At 44.0% G+C, this 21,604-nt stretch overlaps 1 protein-coding gene across 1 annotated transcript in view; it reads right to left on the bottom strand.

Annotated features, from left to right (window-relative positions):
* SYNE3 (spectrin repeat containing nuclear envelope family member 3) overlaps nt 1–21,604 on the bottom strand; it is an 83,931-nt gene that overhangs the window by 39,046 nt on the left and 23,281 nt on the right. The window contains exons 2-6 of the mRNA XM_084632673.1: nt 15,179–15,336; nt 9,092–9,264; nt 8,325–8,634; nt 2,569–2,730; nt 1,115–1,459 (exon numbers count right to left, since the gene is read on the bottom strand). Of these exons, the coding sequence (XP_084488799.1) occupies nt 1,115–1,459; nt 2,569–2,730; nt 8,325–8,634; nt 9,092–9,264; nt 15,179–15,336 (1,148 nt within the window). The remainder of the gene's footprint in view (nt 1–1,114; nt 1,460–2,568; nt 2,731–8,324; nt 8,635–9,091; nt 9,265–15,178; nt 15,337–21,604) is intronic.

The raw sequence follows: 21,604 nt of genomic DNA on the forward strand, positions 1-21,604 counted from the left end.
TAAATGTCCAGGTTGTTTGTTATAGTTAGGTGACTAATTTTTAAAAACACCTTTGTGCCTATGGGTGTTTTGTAAACTGTTCACAGCAAGTGCTCTGTGAGTATTTTATATGCAGAATTCACTAATTAAATGGTGTGACTGGTCAACAAAGTCACACGGCCAGGGGTGCTGGAACAATTTTTATAGTGGGGGTACTGAGAGCCACTGAACCAAATTGTAAACCCTGTATATGATGGAAACTACTTCAATCCAGGGAGTGCTGCAGCACCCCCCGCACCCTAAATTCCAGCACCTATGCACATGGCTTAATTTCTATTTCCTGACTGGGTGACCTAAGGCGAGCAGCACTTCTGGTACAATTACAATCAAACCTATCTGTGCTAATAGCAGCTTTTCCACAATCTGGTTATATGGCTGTGCACGGAAAAGGGAACAAAAAGGGGTAGGTACACAGCTGGATTGAAACACAGTTTGGCTTAAGTGAATAAAGTTTGCAACTACTTTTACCCTACTCTTTGCAAAGCACTTGCTGAATACAACATATAACTAGGCATTTTGGATTATAATGAAAGTAATAAAAATGATGACAGATGCATAAATGTTACAGCTGTTAACAGGAAGTTAATGAGGTGTTATTTTAAATACTCTATCTGCAGAAGACCCTCTTCTTATGCCATCTCATGTTTAGAGAAGTTTGATTTTTTTAACATGGGATTTCTACAACCAGAAACCTGAAATTATAAGTGTGTGTGCACAAACCCACCAGTACGCACTTTATTTTAATGGGACTAATTGGAGAGAAAGACACAACCCCATATGAGCAGGAACAACAAACATGATTTGCTATACCTAAGGAGAAACAGGGAACAGATAGTGTGAGGCAGAGACTAAAATTGTTGGTTCTTTTCTCCCCATTCACATTTTCCCTTATTTGATTCTACATACATTCTTCTACCATCCTCAGCCCCATAATATCGGAGCACTTTCCTGCAGTACATTGTCACATGACCAATATCTGTATGATCAAGGGTGGTCATGTACCTTCGCTTTTGTCAAATATGTTTACTACACTTCTCACAGCTTGCTTTTAGGCATACAAAATACAACAACTTACGATGTATTTTCTCCACAGAGCTACTAATTCCTCTTCACTCTTCGGCTTCTCCTCTGACTCCAGGTCATTTTCTAGTCTTTGTAGCATCTTTCTGAATTCCTGGACCTCTGCTTCCAACTGTCTGGCTTGGGACTGAAAGGCACTTTCTGACTTAAGGATCTTATGTATTCTCTCCTCTTCCTCACCACATATTAGTTTCAACTTCTCCAGGGCTTTCCTCAACTCCTCCAACTCATCCTTCATCTTCCCAGCTCCCAGGGGGGATGTGTTCTGGATCACCCCTGTAGACTGAACCTCCAGGCATTTCAATTTCTTTTCACCACGCTTAACATCTTTGGCAATGTTCTGAAGAAAGAAGGAAATCAGAAAGCATTAAGTGGAAAGAACAGTGGGGTGGGGTGCAGGGGGTGGGGAAATGACACCTGATAATATTTACTTTTATCTGTGTATTTATTTTCTTCTCCAATTGTTGTTCCAAGGCATGTCACTTATGAAGTGGCCAGCTGCCAGATTTGATATACTTATTTGCAATTTGTAGCCTTATGATTTAGATAATATAACAGCAGGAGCATGGCTTCCCAAGAACTAGAGGAATCTTTTAAAACTGTTGGGTCTGATTTTCAGAAGTGTTCAGCACCCACAGTGCCAGTGGAAGTCAACAGGAGCCACATGTACTTGGCATCATGGATACTCAGGCCACAGAGGTGTCTAAAGTTTAGTAGCCCAAACTAAGGCACCCAAAATTGGAGACCACTTGTGAAAAATTGTGCCGTTAACAGTGTCACCAACCCCAAGCATTCAAAAATCACGAGTCAGGCCCATCCTAAATCATTAGATTGGCTTAAATCATTAGATTTTTAAAAATAATAAAGGTCAGGGTTGTTTTTATTTGTCTTCTGGCCCTTGAGCCTCTGCGCTACATTCAAATCATGTTTATATGCTTCTCTTTTTAACCAGGAAGGCTAGAAACTTACATTTCTTTTTTTTTTAATGAAAGCTCAGATTCTTGTGTAATCACATGACTCCAGGAACTGGAGCTTTAAGAAAAATGTCAAATAGTATGAGACTCATGATAAAATTGGGAGAGTTGTCAATGGTGTGTTAATGACCACACAGAAAGTGGCAGACCTGGACAACTCATGATTCAGGACCCCTTCTTTAGCCATTTCACCAGAATTTGTTTTAAACACCTCTCTTTTAAATATCCCCCTTTGATAAAGACAATATGCCTTTCCCCCCCTCCTCCAGATTTCTGCCCTGAGCCAAATTTGAACTTGCAGTGCTTGAATTCTAGGCCCATAGCATACTTTCAGAGCCACATGGATCTTATGAATACACTATTCTGTTAAATACTTGTATGATTTGGGGAATATACACAAGAAGGGATTCAGATGAGGAGAATGCATTTCTTAGCAGCGCTCTCCCTCCCCTACTAGAACTGCATCATAAAGAACCTGCAATGTCTTTAGCCCATTGTCTGCTGGCAACTTTGTTGTTTCTCCGATGCAGCTGTTCAATCTTTCAGTCACGCCATTCAGCCACGATTGAAATTGGTCGACATTGGTCTTGTATTGCTCATGTTCCTTCGTTATCTTTTCAAGCAATTTAACTCTGCACTGTAAAAAGAAACGTCCAAAACGGTGAGGCCAGAGCTTATCTGTCTCTTCATAGGCTACATTTTTAACTAGGAAAACAGAGTCCATTTCCTTTCACCCCCATGTCACTCAACCTTTTCAGGAATTCACACCTCATCTCCAGTATGAGGACAAAAATATGTAAAGCTTTCTCCCATTCTTGGCTGTGCTGTAGCATCTCAACGTTTATTCAGAGAACAGAAGATGGCAAGGTCCTGTGAGGTCAGTGCCTTGCCTCGCCTCCCCTTTCCAAAGCTTCATATTTTTCATTAAAAAGCGGTATTATCCTTTCCCAACTTTGCTTTGAAACACAGACAATATATGGGGCCAGCCTACAAGCTACGGTGACAACCTCCATGCTGGCAAAAAGTATAGGATTACTCTGTCTGATCATGCCTGGGACATGTAAATTATTTCACAGCATTTGCCATTTAAACAAGATGTAAAGAAACGACTATATTTGCAGCATTAGAAACTCTGCAATATTTTTAGCATCTATGGTAACCTCCAAAGACTTTGCTTTCATTGGCACAATATATAGGGCCTGGCAGTGTTTGGCTCTGCACAAACTAGGGACAGGGTGCAAGGAGACATCTCTCTGCATTCATCTTGTGCCCCTATGCAGGGGCCAGAGACAGGGCTGGATCCTGGGATCTGGTGGATCTACACAGAGGCCAGGTCACTGGTCTAGGGGGAAAAGTGACTCAAAGCTCCCATCTGCTCTCCCCTGACCCTGGGGCTGCTCTGTGCAGACCCCTGCATCAAGCTGGAATAGTCTGAGGACTCCTCTATCTTGTGTCCTCTGCAAACAGGCCCAGCAGTCTGAAGACACCATGATATAGGAGCATTCTGGCCATGTCACCTCTCCTTCAGCCATGCCAGCAGCATGGAAGCAGAGAAATGCATGAGCCCATATGTCAGATCCAACCACCAGAGGATCACCCTTGTGCTGGGATAATCCTCCAGGGCCAGTCCCCCTTGCTTTAGGGCAAGACTGTCACAGTGGTACAATACAAAGCAGCTACACCACACTGGAGAATCTGCCCCACCGTGACAGTCTTTGCAGTCAGAAGGCAAAATTCTGATCTGTTACATGGAGTATTGAAAACTCTGTTGAAATGGGAGTCTGTCCTTTAAATTTCAGGGTGCATTTCTGATCCTGCAGGCTAGGGAGCTGCGTAGGGAAGCGTGTGATCTGGGCCTGGCCTAGCCTAGTGTGAGGGATCATAGACCTCAAATCAAGCCTTGCACATAGTGCGGCAGATCCCTGGCTGGTGTCCATCTGTATAGCTCAATGGACTTCGCTGGGGTTATTCTGATTTGCACTAGCTGAGGATTTGGCAGAGAAAGTGAAATGAAGACATAAATACACAAGGGCAGGAAGTGCAAACTGTAAAAACTCCCAAGCGGCAGGATTGAAATCTGATTGATAAACAGAATTATGGTGAAAATGTACTCCAGCATCTTACAGTAAAATTACAAAGGTTGATTAAGGAGGAGATGCACAGCTTAAATTGAGAAGTAGCTTAACCTGTCTGGGACAAGCTATTTAACCAAAATGAAGCAGTCCAAGGCTTGGAAATTACTGCTGAAAATGTTACGATCCATCAGGTCATGTGATAAATGACACACATTTGAACAGACACAACACTGTGCTAAGCTATCATATGAAAAGCTAACCAAGGGCAGGCTGAAAACCTGCCAGACTGCTAGATGGGGCTACCTCCGAGTGCAACTTTTAATGAAGAGAAAGATGCTGCCATTTGCTCTGTCAGGCAACTCATTATTCTTTTCACTGAGAAGCCACACAAAAGGAGCATTAACTCTTGCCTTCTGCAGAAGCACCTGAATAATCAGAGAACATCTACCAGCCAAGATGTGGCATAGGGAGGAATATTTGTACTGACAAGAAGATAACAGATCCCAAGCAGGCTGCAAGATGAGGAATACTAAGAGATGACATTGTGAAGAATATATGCAGGTTTTTGGTTTCATATTCAGGACATGCTTTTGGTGCACCGTTACCCAAGAGATAAAGCATGAAGGTCTGCCCCATTCTCTGGCCTCTATGGGTATGTCTACACTGCACACTAAGCCCAGGTCTGTGGGACCCAGGCTTGTAGATGTGGTGTTTCCAAATCAGAGTTTGAGTGTTCACACTGTATTGTAAACCTTGCTTTACAATTGCTGGACCCATGTCTCGGAGCTGTGCTAACTCATCCATACAGCACTACGCATACCTTCTGACTCAGGTCTGCAGCCGGACCTGGGTCCGCAATGCAAAATGACAGGGCTTGGACTTGGATCACAGCAGGAATCAGGCTTTGACCCACTCCCCTAGCGGGACCCTAGGACCCGGGTCTTGAGCGTTTGCTGACTCGAGTCAGACTGATGTGCATGTGGACAGAAGTGGGGCTTGGGCTCAAACCTGAGTCAGAGCCCAGGTTTAGTGTGCAGTGTATCTGCCACTCCAGCAACAAACAGGGGCTGTAAGTAGCCAGCAAGCAACTGGGGGAGAATGCTCCTGGTGCAGGGACTCTGTTGGGCCTCTGTTGGCTTCCTGCAAGCATTGGTACAGGAGGTGTGTGAGGGCAGTTGTGGGGCTGGAGACAGAAGAGAATGTATTGGCACAGAGCTGTACAACATGCTACCATGGCCATTCTGGCTTGCGCTGCAAGCCACAGGGAGCTCTGCAGAGGATGCCATAACTTAGGGCTGCCTAAATTTTGCTAGAGGTTGTTTCAGCCCCTGAAGCAGCCCAGAATTGGGAGGGCGCCAAAAATGATTTGAAGCCACCCTCTGCCACTCTCTCCCTCTAACTCACATGGGATTGTCTGAGAGTAGAATGAAAGACTGAGCCAAGAACCTGTAGGTTTAATTTAAGAGAACCAACATGAATCAAAATTTTTGTATTTTGCACCAGCCTAGATTGAGTATGTGTTGAAACTTCATACATCACTACTGTTCCTGCTATACAAGGAAGAGAGGATGTCTCAGTGGTTATTTATATTTAGACGACATTCTTGGCTAGTACTAATAACTCTTTTGGGGGAAGAGGGGGAGAGACATGTGGAGTAGGGGAGAGAATTGGCTGCTGTGTGTAAAAATGTTACAACAACTGTAATTAAAAAAAATTCTGGTGAATATAATTTTTAATTTGGGAGTGTAAGGATACTCAGTGGCAGCAAGAAAATATGTTAACTCACTGGAGAAGTAATATCACAGTTAAAGCATTTGAGAAATGGAATCCACTTGCTCAGCCTGTGACAGAAACTGGCAACTGCAGGAGATCTAAAAAAGCTTCTTGAGTACTAGTGAAATTTACAAGTACCAGCAAGCTGTCTCCTGTAGCCAGCTTGGGAATTCAGCTGTCATTTGCAATTTACATGAAGCCTAGCCCCCCATCATGAGAGGGACTGAGACAACCCAGATTACTGGATCTCTTTCATTCAGTCCTCCCTCCCACTGTGAGAGGTAGCAAAGGTTCCTTCAGCTACCATTATTCACTTCCTGGCAAGACTCCCAAGCTGCCTCTAACCTTGGAATTAGCCAGTGAGTCCCCCATTTATTTCAATCACAAAAACTAACGTTTTCCACCACCCCTCCACCCGCAGCCTCCAGAGGTTTTTCAACTGGATTGTTTCACTTTGTCTTTTGGTGCAAGGTGGCATTTGTAGCTGCTTCAGCTGCCTTTTCTAGAGCCTCAGTTAGCTGGAGACATCAGCATGTATTTTATCTAAATACAGTGGGCCTGATTCTGATCTCTCAGCAGCAACAATCAGTGTAAATCTATGCTGGTGTCACACTAGCCTAAGAGATCTGACTCAGGCTCTCTGTATTCAGATAATTTGTTTGAGGGAACTGGCTAGTCCAAATATCAAACTGCACAACACAAATACTAGCTGTTCATGGATCAAAGACACACCCTTGTTTAGAGGGAAATCACTAAACATTTAAATTGGGAATCTGGTGAAATTTATAATCCCAAGAGTTGAATTGCCAGGAGTAAAAAAGGGTGTTTTTAATGAATGGATTTACTCTGCAACCTGACTTTGATTCAATGTTTCTTTAGATGTATTTATGGCTAGAAAGTGTGACTGCAGCAGCTGCAGGCACAGAATGGGGGTTTATAATTTTTTAAATATTTTAAATGAAAAATGACAGGTTTCAGAGTAACAGCCGTGTTAGTCTGTATTCGCAAAAAGAAAAGGAGTACTTGTGGCACCTTAGAGACTAACCAATTTATTAGAGCATAAGCTTTCGTGAGCTACAGCTCACTTCCTCAGATGCATATACACGATATGCATCTGAGGAAGTGAGCTGTAGCTCACGAAAGCTTATGCTCTAATAAATTGGTTAGTCTCTAAGGTGCCACAAGTACTCCTTTTCTTTAAATGAAAAAGTAACTCAAGTTCATCCTCATGAAAGATTCTAGCCCTGGAGACTCAAAGCTTCTGTGTCCCATAGAACCACAAACTTCCCCACATAGCCCCTCCAATGAGACTCCATGATCCCCTTGGATGATGACTTCTTGGGATGAGAGTGTCCACCAATCACCATGACCACCCAATCCTTGGCCTGGGTGGAGAAGTGGGAAAGAAGAGCAGGTGTCATGGTTGTGCAGGCAGATGATAGAGCCCATGTAATGGAGTTCAGTTTTATTAACTCCAATTGTTTGGATTAGTCAGTTACCAGACACTGGAATGGCCGTTCTTCCCTAAGGCAAATCCAAAGCCACTGATGTACAAAGGCTACTGTTCAGGTGGCTGGATATACCCTAGATATGTCCTTGATCTACTCTCATTACTCTAGAATCTTGAGCATCCCTGCATGTAAGACTCTCCTACCCACTAAAGGCAAATCCTTGTCCCATAGCCAGATCCTTCCCACCAGCTGTGGAAATGAAGGGTATTGTCTCATCTCAGGTTTCAGAGTAACAGCCGTGTTAGTCTGTATTCGCAAAAAGAAAAGGAGTACTTGTGCCACAAGTACTCCTTTTCTTTTTGTCTCATCTCAAACCTTCACCCAAACCAACTATCAAAGTGAGTCACAGACATGAAAAGTTGAATTATAATGTTGACCATCCTCCTGTCTAATGACCACTGTACCTCTGGGATTGAGGGCAGGTGCAGGCTGGAAAATGAATTAGCATCTATTGAAAATCTTTTAGCTATTAGCGTTGGCTGCCTATTCTTTGTGTCGGAAAAGCATTAATTGCTTGCCAACTCTGAGATTATGGTGTGTGAGTCTTGATCTGGGGATTTGTGGTATAGCTTCAAATGAGGGTGCAGAGTTGGGATGCTTCCTCATCTCCTTGGATGGATTACTTTACATCAAGATCACTCTGAGATCTTTTATTTACCAAAGGGCAGGGAAGCATTTGCTTTGGGATTGCTTGTATTAATCTTGCCCTGTTAAGATCACTCAAACCTTCTGTGCACTATAGATACATTCTTTTCCCATGAACCATATTGGGGAACTCCTTGCTCTCATATCAGAAACACTAACAGTAAATAATACAGGATAGTAACTGGTGAGCATCCTAAACCCTCCTCTCTTTTATAGTTGCATTTTACCTGAGCTTCTGTCTTTATTTCTTCATATTCCACCTTCATCTTCTTCTGGACATCCTCATCGACACTCGGGTCACCTATCCTGTTAAACAAGGAAGCAGCTTCCTCCAGCAGCCTTTCCAGCAGGACTGACTGATTTAGGACATCATTCAACAGAACCTGGGAGTGGCTCAGCTGCCATTGCTTCTCCTTTAAACCGAGCTGCAGTTCTATGTCAGGCTCCAAGGTAACCTTCATGTTATGAATCCAGACGTAAAACTCATCCTGGGCTTTCAAGTATTCACTCCAGTGCAGCCACACCCATTCGATACGGCTGTTGGGGAAAGTGAGAAACAAGATACACGAGGTTCTCCCAGCACCAGTGGAGAGCGAGGGGAGTTCAAGATGCTTTAAAAAAAGTTGGTAATAAAGAATCAGATTCTCAGACAGGGTAAATCAGCCTAGCTTCTTTGACTTCAGAGTGTCACAATCCACTTCCCAGCTGCCCCTGGCTGTGGGAAGAAGTACCCTGTGCTAGCCCTGTGCCTGGCAAAGATTATTTCTCAGGTCACTGGACTGGCGTATTGTGTGTAGATGTAGAGCCAAGGTTCCACCTACTTTCTGTTCCTTTCCAACATATGCATGGGACCCCCGTGAAGGCTCCTCTCTCTCCCACACAGCACAGGTTGTTAGAGCAGGGAGTAAGGTGGCATTGTCTGAGAGAATTAGACAAGCCACAGTCTGACCCAATATATCAAATACAGTCTTTGTGGAAACAGCATGTGTCCTACCTGTGGCAGTGAGTAATGTAGATGGCTGTTTCTTCCCACATGGCTTTAATGTCTTTCAGTTTGGCTAGTATCTCATGCTTTTCCTCCTCGCTGATACAGCGAAGAAGGGCATCTGCTTTTATCAGGACCAAATCCATTTTCACTCGACCTTCTGGCTCCAACGCACAAATTTTCTATTAGAAAACACAAAACTGAAAACATTGAAAAAAAGAGAGCCTGCCAGTGCGGTTATTGAATTAGAACTTTGCTTTCATATGGAAATCATTACATCCTTGCTGGAAAACTCCTACAAAATTTAATAGAAATAAGAACTTTCCTACTGGTTTTTTCAATATTCGTACAGGGTTTAATTAATGGAGAAATATATCCCTGTTGTAAAGTAGTTAGCACCACCAACAGAAAGTAGATCATTAACTTCTGTAGGTTTTCACGGTAATTTCTATGCAGCCCTGTTGGGTTTGTGCCTATTAAGTGCTATCGGACTTGCCTGTAACAACAGTGTCTCCACTACTGCTACAGATCTATTGTACTGCATAACCACATGACGTCTAATTCACTTTCTTGGAGTAAGTGCAGAGGAGACACTATTCACGGGAAACATTGAGCAAAGCCAGTATTGTAAGTTGCACCAGAACATGCCATGGGAGCTGCACCAAAAAGCAGTTTGTTGCAAATCACAGAAGACATACTCTGAGCCACCCTATAAAAAGAATAGAGAATTATATCTCTGCTATCAAATTCTATTTCCACACAAAAACACGTTGTGTATCAGTTAAGGCCCCATCACCTACATGCATACCTAACACAAAACCTACAAGCAAGGAAATGAAAGTTGAGCCACCTAACACTATGTATCTTCTACTCTTCCACCCAGAGACAAACCTAACCCTTCGCACAACCACCCCACCCCACACACCACCTTAATTCTGTCCTAATAGTGTTGTCAGCCTTCCAGCAGCACCTTCCCACTATCAGGCAGGACACTGGACTTCCTTTCCCTGCTGTCCCTCCTCACAGTTCTGGGAAACCACACTCATTCATGGTGGGGGAAGGGGTGCCAAAAGGAAAATGTTGAGACATTCAAAATCTGAGGTCACTTTTGAAGACGTAGGCCTAAGTGATTTGTCCGGAGTGATTTACCTATTACCCATAAATACATCATTTGATTATTTACTTGTAAAAAACAAAAACAGAGCACGGGGGAAAATAGAAACCACACCCAGCAAACAATAGAAAGATTCAAAACCAAAACTTAGTCCAGGCTTCAGTCTTGTTCCTGCTTGAAGTGACTTGAAAGCAAATGAGCCCAGGATTGAGAAAGCTGTGGTTGGAGTTGGCACTTTTTTTAACAATTACTTTCTTTGGCTGGCATCTTTGTTAGCAAATTAACAGAAAATAAATCATAGGGAGGAAGCCTGAATAAGTGCAAGCCAACTGGGAAAGAGGCACTTGGAACAGATGTTTTTATTTAAAAAAAGGCAGGCCAGAAGGAGACATCAGCTGGGTGGCAGAGAAGGAAGAGGGGAAAGGAAGGCAGAACTAAAGAAGAGCCACTTGCTTTTTGTTTAATAATAATGATGGATTTCCAATATCCAGATTGAAAAAGCTACTATAACAAGGATTTTCTATCCGTTATGACCCTGTTCCAAAGTCCAACAAAGGCCTCAGACTTTAGATCAGCCCAGGTAAGATCATCACAAACCACACAATCTTCATTCTTGTGCTCTGTAATGTCAACAGAACCCCTTAATAAACTGTCTCCCACAGCACTGACTTTCCTGAATTCTCTGCATGCATTATGATGTTGTGTGTATCAACATTCCTTATGCAAAAGGTAAGGGCTATACTCATCCAAAAGCAGAAACAAATCCACAATGAAACAGGAACTTCCAGCCTTTGTGACGGCTATGCAAGTCTGCCCATCACCACCAGCTCGCTGATGAGGCTCTATGCTAGGCCTGGTACATGCTCCAACCCACAATGAACCCCATTTGAGAAAATGGTCCTGAAAATACTGCAATGTCATTATATAAACCACCCCATCAGGAGTGCCATTGTCAGTGCCAGTCATCCCATCTCAAAAACAGAGGGGGTTCAAAGATGGGATGGGGGGCAAACATGACTAGATGCACAGAAAGATGTTCATCTGAAGAGAAACAGAGAAGGCTGTTTCATTCAGAGAACAGGCCTATCACACGAAAATATGAAAGAGGTATAGAAAATATGCTAGTGCGATGGGGTATACAAACCCCACACTGGGGAACACAGGGTTAATGAGCTATTATGGGCTCAGCTGGCCCTGCCTTGCCACACCTGTGAGAGATGTGAGACTTGAAGGGAGGATTTTAAAAAGGTAAAACAAAGCACAGTTGGTGGCAGAGCAGACCTTGTGGGAACTCCTCAGACCAGTGTGGCCCAACAGCTACTCCCTGATGAAAGGGACGACCCGATGCTGATCCACTTTTGCTGGGACTGTTCTTCCATGTTAGCCTGTGAGCCTTGTCGGGACCACAGGAGCTTAACAGAAGCCTTCTGAAGAAAGAGCCTTACCACATCTGTGGGACAATCCATTTGTGTTCATTATTCATGTGTTTGTTGCAACCCTGAAAGGAGCAGCCTGCCCAGAGGGGTGAGCCTCTTATGACTGGACTGGCACAGTGGAACACTCAGGCATCTCAGAGCAGAGGCCCAAGTCAGTGCAAAGGCCCAGCCTGGGTGTGCCCTGGGGAAGGATGCAGTGATACTAGTCTCATCCTACTGCCCCACTATAATAGTGAATGGTATAGCTGGGGTAGATAGGAGCAGCCAGTTTTCTCAGTGTTCAAGAACAAGAGACATCGAATGAAATTGAAAGGCAACACAATTAAAATGGATAAAAGGAAACACGATTTTTTAAACACATAAGGCATAATTCATCTGCCACAAAATCTGAGGACAAGAGATTAACAGGATTATACAAAATATTATCTGTCTACATAGATAATGCGCAGATTCACAATTCCATTAAAAAGAGGAGAGCTATAACCCCACTCACTGACAGGGTTTAGGAAGAAACTTGCCCTACAGACAGATTATTCCCTAACTGTCTATCCCTGGGATTCCGGTACCTTTCTTGATAGCATCTGGTGTTACCCAGGGTTTCTCAGAACCCAAAACAGTGATAACTTAACTGTCTCTCTCCGGGCAGGGTCAGGAATAAATCAATGGGGGGCACAGCTCATCCAGCTGATAAACAATTGATACAAACCAGGAGTGCTTTCATCTAAAATTACCTTTTTTATTAAATCTCAAATGTGTGTGCACACAAACACACACACAGCTGCAGTAGGGCTAGAGCAGAGGCTCTCAAACTGTGGTCTCTGGACCACTAGTGGTCCGCAAGCTCCATTCAGGTGGTCCACAGATAGTTTCCTCTAAGGTGCGCACCTGGGCACACAAGAGAATGAAGGGCCACCCACCTAATTAGTGGAGCCACACAGGCGTGGCTCCACTAATTAGGTGTCTGGACCCTGGAGAAGACTCACATGTAAGGTGAGGTGGTGGCCTTGTGGGGAATAGAGGGAAGGTGGGAGGGGGAAGTGGGATGAGAAGAGGGGGTGGGGGGAATTTGGGACTTGCGGGGCTGCGGCGGCCAGAGAAAGAGGCGACTTTCCCCAACTCCAGAGCTACAGCTGCTGGGGAGAGATGGCCCTCCTTCCCAGCCTCCGCTCTGTGGCTGCTGTGGCGGGGGAGAGACCCCACCCCCTTCCCTGCCCCAGCTCGGGGGCTGCCACGGCAGGGGAGAGAGGGCACATCCATCACATTAGAAAGGTAAGACTACTGATATTAAAATATGAGTTGTGTGCTTTTATTTGTAGAACAAAAACCATTCATTCTTCTTCTTTTTTTATATATATATATATAGCGCTTTTATCCAAAGCGCTTTACAATAGTTGGCTAACGGTACAAACAACATTTGGAAAGATCATTAAGTGGTCAGCAATTTTCAAGTGGTCCGTGGAAAAAAAAGTTTGAGAACCACTGGGCTAGAGCATTTCAAAACAAGTATATTTCCCTATAGCTAAGAAATGGTTTTGAGGAATCAGTGGCCCGCCTCCCAGGGGGCCCCGCCTTCCAGCTAGCTGCTGGGGAACTTAGCTGTTAGATCCTTGCACAAAGAAAGCTTCCTCGGAATGCTCCAAAGCATATTCTTTCACCTAATCTTTTATAGCTAAACTTCAAACAAAGCACACAACCTATAGTGACTCAAAACTACGCATTATCTCTTATCATCAAAACATTTCTAGTCATAGCAATGTGTCTGGGGCACTTAAAACCTAGGTCACTATTCACTCACTCTCTTCCATACTTGTCAACTTTCTGCCCCATCCTCCCATTCTAATTAAAAAACTGCAAGTATGCAGCTGTCTGACCTGGCCTCATAAAGGCCCAAGATTTTCCTAGCTATGTGATGTTTGGTTTTCAGCAGGCAGTGGCTGAACATACAAAATTGCTGACTGCAGCATTATCAAATTCTGGGGTAACAATGGTATCTTCCCCTGTCAGAGGCAGGATGTGGGATGAAATGGGCTACTGGTCTCATCTGGTAGCATCGTTTTCTGCAGTGCATTGGGTGGTTGCAAACCCCAGTCTTGTGACTGCGAGAAGCAACTAAACCTCCATTTTAGCATGCACAAATGAATGAGTGCTGGGTGCAGCAGCTGAGATCTCAGTCTAGTAAATCAGTATTGCTGCTAGTCTTCCAAATAAGTCTTGGGAGACAGGCCAGTCCTTGCCTACAGACAGCCCCGCAACCTGAAGCAAATACTCACCAACAACCACATACCACACAACAGAACCACTAACCCAGGAACTTATCCTTGCAACAAAGCCCGTTGCCAATTGTGCCCACATATCTATTCAGGGGACACCATCACAGGGCCTAATAACATCAGCCACACTATCAGAGGCTCGTTCACCTGCACATCCACCAATGTGATATATGCCATCATGTGCCAGCAATGCCCCTCTGCCATGTACATTGGTCAAACTGGACAGTCTCTACGTAAAAGAATAAATGGACACAAATCAGATGTCAAGAATTATAACATTCATAAACCAGTCGGAGAACACTTCAATCTCTCTGGTCACGCAATCACAGACATGAAGGTCGCTATCTTAAAACAAAAAAACTTCAAATCCAGACTCCAGCGAGAAACTGCTGAATTGGAATTCATTTGCAAATTGGATACTATTAATTTAGGCTTAAATAGAGACTGGGAGTGGCTAAGTCATTATGCAAGGTAGCCTGTTTCCTCTTGTTTTTTCCTACCCCCCCCCCAGATGTTCTGGTTTAACTTGGATTTAAACTTGGAGAGTGGTCAGTTTGGATGAGCTATTACCAGCAGGAGAGTGAGTTTGTGTGTGTATGGGGGTGGGGGGGATGTGAGAAAACCTGGATTTGTGCAGGAAATAGCCCGACTTGATTGTCATGCACATTGTGTAAAGAGTTGTCACTTTGGATGGGCTATCACCAGCAGGAATTTGTGTGGGGGGGTGGAGGGTGAGAAAACCTGGATTTGTGCTGGAAATGGCCCACCTGATGATCACTTTAGATAAGCTATTACCAGCAGGACAGTGGGGTGGGAGGAGGTATTGTTTCATATTCTCTGTGTATATATAAAGTCTGCTGCAGTTTCCACGGTATGCATCCAATGAAGTGAGCTGTAGCTCACGAAAGCTCATGCTCAAATAAATTGGTTAGTCTCTAAGGTGCCACAAGTACTCCTTTTCTTTTTGCAAATACACATGAAAAGTCTGGAAGCATCTAATCTAACAACAGGATGTAACCCCCACCCCCACCCCCTCACATTCTATTCCCTTTTCTTAAGGCAGCGGTAAGTGGCTTGCAAAAGAAGAAGCTGGAGAGAATGCTGAAGAGATCCTGCCCAAAAGGGACCAAACTTACAGCTCGTGAGACTATTTTCATGCCCTATCCCACCTTGATCATCTCCTAATGGCAGCCTCTCCATGACTCCTGGCAGCCCCTGCAGTGCCAATGCCACTTGTGAATATGTCTCTCAAAAAGCAATATCAGTCTTCCCCTACCTCAGTCTCTCTTAGCCTGGCTTCCAGGGCAGACCGAGGTCCCTTGGTGTTATCATTGATCCGCAGTCTCTCCTGGATGGCTTTCATCCAGGCTTCTGCATTCTCCACACTCACGTCAAATTCATCCTGGGGCTGCTGAGTCATTGCATTAGTGGATACTGAAAGGATAAAGAAATGAGGAATTAAAAACAAACAATTCTCTTCTCAGGAAAGTCTCTCACAGTCTTAAGGAGCAGGGAAAAGAGGAAAATAACTTTACTGATCTCTTTTTGATTAATGGCATCAAAATGCACAACCCACAGTAGTCCTACATCTCTAAGTGAGACTCAACAGAAGTGAGTATGGAGTAAAAGCTCAAACTCAGAGCTTCTAAAATGAAAGTATACACGGGAACAAGATGAAGTTGGGGCACTCCTTTAAGCTCTGTGATTTGGGCTGACATTCAAAGGGATAAGAGTCACTGCATTTATTTGAAAACCAAATTAGGCTAATTTGGTGCTTGTGAAACGTACCAGACTGGAACTAATGTCCTTTGTATTTTCACAGAAAATGCACAGTACAGGCAGCGGGAATATAAATACTTCCATCAACATGACTCTCTCTAAGCCCATTTAGGGCTCAGCCCTGCAATGTACTGAGCACTTGGCCCTGACCTAGCCAAGCACTTGAGTGTGTGCTTAACTTTAAACAGAACTGTCTCAGTGAAGTTGGCCAGATCAAGCCAAAATACTCAGCACCTTGCAGTTAATCCACTCTGCTGAAACTTCTAAGGAGGCAGACAGTCAGAACAAGTTGTGGTGATGGTTTTGTGATACGGACCCCATTCCTGCAGGAATCGGGCGGAGACAGCTAACACAGATCACTAGTCAGTCATCAGATGGGAACATCTTTCAGTGCCTATGCACTTTGGGTGGATATCAACTGGGGTCTTATAGATAAAAGGCTCTGTGGACTAGAACCAAAGTCAATATAAAGAGGCTCCTGGAGTTCAATGGGTTTTGGATCAAGTCCTACACCCACTGCCAATGCCTGTCAGCCAGTTTCTCCCTAATGAAAATGTCATGCCTATTTGTTATCCACAATTGAATGCCTTTCTTTTAAAGGTCCAGAGGTAATTACTGAGGCTCCATTTTTGCCACTGTTACTCTGACCAAGTAGTACTTTACTCGTTCCCACTGATTTCCCTGGGACTGCTCCCATGCAGTCCAGTACTGCGCTACGTGAGCAAGGGGAGGCAGAGTATGGCCCTTGGTGAATCCAGCCCAGGATTTCTGATAACATCTTGAAATTGGAAGACACCCTGATCATAACCACTGAGGGGGAGAGAGTGACCTGTTTATATCCCCATCCTCCACTTCCTCTATACACCCCCACCCCTAGCTTTTCACTAGCCTGCTGCTGTTCCTCTCAGTGTGGTGGCAGGGCATGAGCATTCTCACACGCTTGTCACAGCTGCAGCATCACCCTGAATTGGGGGCCAAATGTGCACTCCTCTGTGCTCATGGGGGTAGCTGTGCTGGAGATGGGATTCACCCTAGGCAAGGGAGTAATACTGCTACTACCCTCCACTGCGAGGTCTCCTGGTGGAGGGCACAGGCCAGGGCTTGGTAAGAGCCCGCAAAGGCAAAGGCTGCCCAGGGGAGACGCTGGCTCGCTCCATTTCCCAGACAGCCTGACCTGCGTATACCCTTGGTAGTTGTGGCAGCTGGGTCCAAGCCCCACAATAAAGTAGGGGATGTGGGTGGGTTGGCCTGCTACGCTCTTACTTCTACTGGGCCCAGTTTGACAAGCTGACCTACCTAGCAGACCAGGTTCACATAAGGACTGGTGCTCAGCGGGGGCGATGGAAGGATTGTGCGTGGGAAGGATTTTGCCTGCGTAGGAAGCCTCTAGGAAAGGAAATGGGTAGTCCTAGGTTGCACAAACCCTCCTGTGACAGAACCAGGAGTGAACTCATTCTCAAGGTGCAGGCCAACTGAGAAACCTGTCTTGGAAAATCAAACCTAGTTCTCGTAGAAACGGTTTAAGAAATATCTGTCAGCAGGGCTGGACAACAAATGGTCCTATCTTATATATGTTCTATGAGTTGTCCAAACCATCTGGACACACGTGAAGGAAGACTTATGGGCTTCAGTGGGGACTGAGGCACTGCTCATGCTACTCTGTGTAGTTTAGTTTGAGGGATGAGCCAGAGGCACAATCCTACAGACACTTGGGTCTGGTGTGACTGGAACAGCCTCCCGTCTGAGATCTATAGAGGTGACTCTTAGAACAATTTTTATATAAAGATTCTAATTTATGTATGTATTAATTTATAAAGCGCATTGATAATGGAGAAATCTGTGACAGCATATGTGAGTAATAATTAATCATAAGAAATCAAGGTGCAAATAACAAAGCACTGAACAAAGCAGTCACCCCCTGTGGGACAGTAAAGGCAAAAGAGAGGAGAATATTCCAAGATACTGAGAGAGAGGCAGTCTATCTGGCTAACGCAGGCCAGCTCCTCAGACATATCCACGGGTTATAAAAATTATTTGAGGGCTGAGTTTTAGTAATTTGGTAAGTGGAAAATATTAGAGATGGGCCAAAACAGGACCCATTTAGCTGATCCACTTTTCCCATTCCTACCTCGCCCCTCCCCACAGCTCTGACCTCATCTCTTCCCCCCCAGAAAAAATAAACCTTGGACACTTAAATAAATAGGGATCAGGTCAGAAACAACCCTGATTTTACCAATAAAATACTGAGCCAGATACAGAGCTGTGGCTAAGCTCTGCTCAGCACAGCTCAGGAGAAAGGATATAAAGGTAGCTTAATCACACATGTGCACTCGCAAGGCCATGGACCTACCGGGCTCTCAGTCTAGTCCCTCGTATAAATTAGAGCAGCCAGAGGCACCGTTCTGGCTGCAGGGGATCATTGGGGCATAGGGATGCCTGGCTGTGCTCTTATTTCCCTGGCCATACCTCTGCACAACTGCTGGAATGGTGCTGGTGTAAAAGCTGTTCTACATCACCTGAATAATCCCTTGTCTCAAGGATTCAGTGGCAGGCTTAACTGGGTTTAGAGTCAGAGCAGCACAAGCACCTGCCAAGATTGGTGTAGGCATACCTGATTCTGTCTCAGAACAGGGGGGTGGACTAGATGACCTCTCAAGGCCCCTTCCAGCCCTACATTTCTATGAAACCAGCTTTCATGTACCAGAGGATCTAGCCCTCTATCTGCATCATGTTCTCTGAATTTCCTAAAGTACTTTTTTTTTTTTAATTTATGCATCTAGTTTAACTCTCTTTCAAACAGGTTTAACAGCCCTCATCGGGTATTGTGAGGTTTAATTAGTTAGTGAGATCCTTCAAAGTCACTCTTTAAGTGCAATGTATTTTTGGCAATATTATCATTATTTTTCCAAGTTTCCCAATATACTTTTTTCTCCCTGCGAAGCCATTCTGCTTTTTTTAACTTAACACATTTTTCATAATTGATCCCTTTCTTAAACATACTTTTAAACCAAACATTCATAGTGCACTGGCTTTTAAATGGTTTCAGTATGTCTTGAATTCCTGTGCTCATGTACTACTTGACTCACTTCCAGAACCAAGCTCTCTGACAAATAAAAAGAGAGGGAAAGAAAAGCGCTCCAGGAAAGTTAAATCACTCGCCAGGAGGGACAGTATTTTCCAATTATTGAAATACTTCAAGCTTTTCATAACTCTTTCCATTTGGAAGAGATCAGGGTTCTGGGTTTGCACATGAGAAGTGTTTTTAAAAACACTGCAGTGTGTCAAATTTTATACAAATGCACAAGTGTGGAAACTATTGTGGTTCTGGAAATTGTTTGGTACTTGGGTTCTGGGGTAATTTAATAACTGCTCAGCTGTCCTGGATATTGTAAGGAGAGTTCTGAGAGAGAGAGAGAGAGAGAGAGAGACAGTTGTAGAGGAGCATAAGTCTTTTGAAGTGGAGATGGAATTAGCATATACTACTGTAGAAGCGACACATCAATCTCCACGATTCCAAAGCTGAGAGTTCTTGGCATACTAAGGGCTTGTCTACACTACAGCACAGGGTCGATCTAAGATACGCAACTTCAGCTACATGCGCAGTGTAGCTGAAGTCGATGTGCTTAGATCTACTTACTGCGGTGTCTTCACTGCGGTAAGTCGACAGCTGACACTCTCCCGTCGACTCCGTTTGTACTTCTCGTTCTGGTGGAGTACCGGAGTCGATGGAAGAGTGCTCAGCGGTCGATAAATCAACCCACACTGGATCGATCACTGCCCGCCAATCTGACGGATAGTGTAGACAAGCTCTAATAAATTTACTGCTCTCAATCATGCTACTATTAGCACATACATCCCTATATAAAGGACTAGATTACTTCAGGTGGAATGGTACTCACAGCAGAGCTAAATTTGGTCCACTTTGAGTAAGTGGAGAAACTCTTGAAATTCTGGTAAGCATTAGCTGTACCCCAGCAATCTGTAGCTTAACCATTTTTGGGGTTCAGGACATTAACCCTAGAACCTTGAACACCTTCCAAGGCAGTTTTTTCCTGTACTATTTGTGGTGAATGTTTATGACCATCAGGAACTGTTTGTCCAAACTAATGTACTGAAGAAAAAACACATGCTGGGTGTTCTTGGAACAATCACGTCCATTTCCTGCTTAAAGTTTATGGCTATAGCCAACTGGTTGTCACACGGGTGGCAGAGTGTAGAGCATTTACTTGCAGCACTGCCATTTCCTTTCCTCTCCAAACAATATCCACTCTCAAGGGAAACCCATAGCTACTTGACAAACCCAACTGCCACCACGTGATCACAACAGCTATTCTTCAGCTTAACTGACCCCTACCGTGAGTCACTGAACATCAGAACGATAACACAGTTTGTTGGATCTGTTCACCAATTCATAGTAAAGCTAATTCTTTCCAGCACACAGATCTGCTTTAGGCTTGGTCTATACTAGAAAATAAGGTCAGTTTAACTACATCGGCCAAGGGTGTGAAAAAGCCACACCCCTGAGCAGCATAGGGAAGCTGACCAAAGTCCCTGTGTAAACAGTATTAGGTCAAAATGGAAGAATTCTTCCATCAATCTAGCTACTGCATCTCAGGAAGGTGGATTATCTAACTGAATCCCTCTTGTTCTCATAGGTAGCGGCTACACTCAAGTGCTGCAGCTGTGCTGCTGTTGTGTTTTAAGTGTAGACAAGCCCTTAAACTCCAGTGGGAATAAATATAAATGTAATTAATAAGATTGGGACTTTTCAGCTTGGAAAAGAGACGACTAAGGTGGGATATGATAAAGGTCTGTAAAATCATGACTGGTGTGGAGAAAGTAGATAAGGAAGTGTTATTTACTCCTTCTCATAACGTAAGAACTAGGGGTGACCAAATGAAATTAATAGGCAGCAGGTTTAAAACAAACAAAAGCAAGTATTTCTTCACACAACGCACAGTCAATCTGTGGAACTCTTTGCCAGAGGATGTTGTGAAGGCCAAGACAATAACAGGGTTCAAAAAAGAACTAGATAAATTCATGGAGGATAGGCCTATCAATGGCTATTAGCTAGGATGGGCAGGGTTGGTGTTCCTAGCCTCAGTTTTGCCAGAAGCTGGAAATGGGCGACAGGGGATGGATCACTTGATGATTACCTGTTCTGTTCATTCCCCCCTGGGGCACCTAGCATTGGCCACCGTTGGAAGACAGGATACTTGGTTAGGTGGACCTTTGGTCTGACCCAGTATGGCTGTTCTTATATAATATCCCCTCACTTTATAAAATTGCTTTTACACTTCCATAATTTCCAGTTCTAAGAAGCCATTTGCAGAAGTATGGACCAATAATTTTCCTCTAAAAGGAAGCTGGACTTGTAAATAAATCAAAGCTAAGATCCAGGATTACTCCCTTTTTCACTTCAGGGGTGGCAGCCAGCAGAATTTTGACATTTTAAATCTTCAAAATTTCAAAGTTTTAATTTTGAGGGGGAAAAAGGAGATGCTTTTCCTTTTAATTGCAAAATCTCCCACTCCCCTTTATTCTGCCACCTCGCTCAAGTAGACATTATCCTGCTGTAATTCGGCCAGATTAGTAAAATGCAGGAGTAAGTAAGGGCACTTCTAATTTCTTTTTATGACCAGTGAAACACTGTACAATATCTGTCTTAAGTATTTATATGGCCCCCATCATCACAGGATCTGAGTCCCTCACAATCTTTAACGTAGGTATCCTCACAACATCCCTGTGAGGTAAGGCAGTGCTATCGTCTCCATTCCGCAGATGGGGAACTTGTTATAATATGTATAACAAATAGCCACTAGGGGGAGCAGGCAGATAGTCGGATAACAAAACGTGTGGCTGTTCCAGGTTGTGGTGGGTGCGTTGTTGGAACCTGCTGAAAGTGTGGAGCTATTGCAAAGTT

This window comes from Lepidochelys olivacea (genome assembly GCF_965140295.1).
Source record: "Lepidochelys olivacea isolate rLepOli2 genome assembly, chromosome: 6".
NCBI lineage: Eukaryota > Metazoa > Chordata > Testudines > Cheloniidae > Lepidochelys > Lepidochelys olivacea.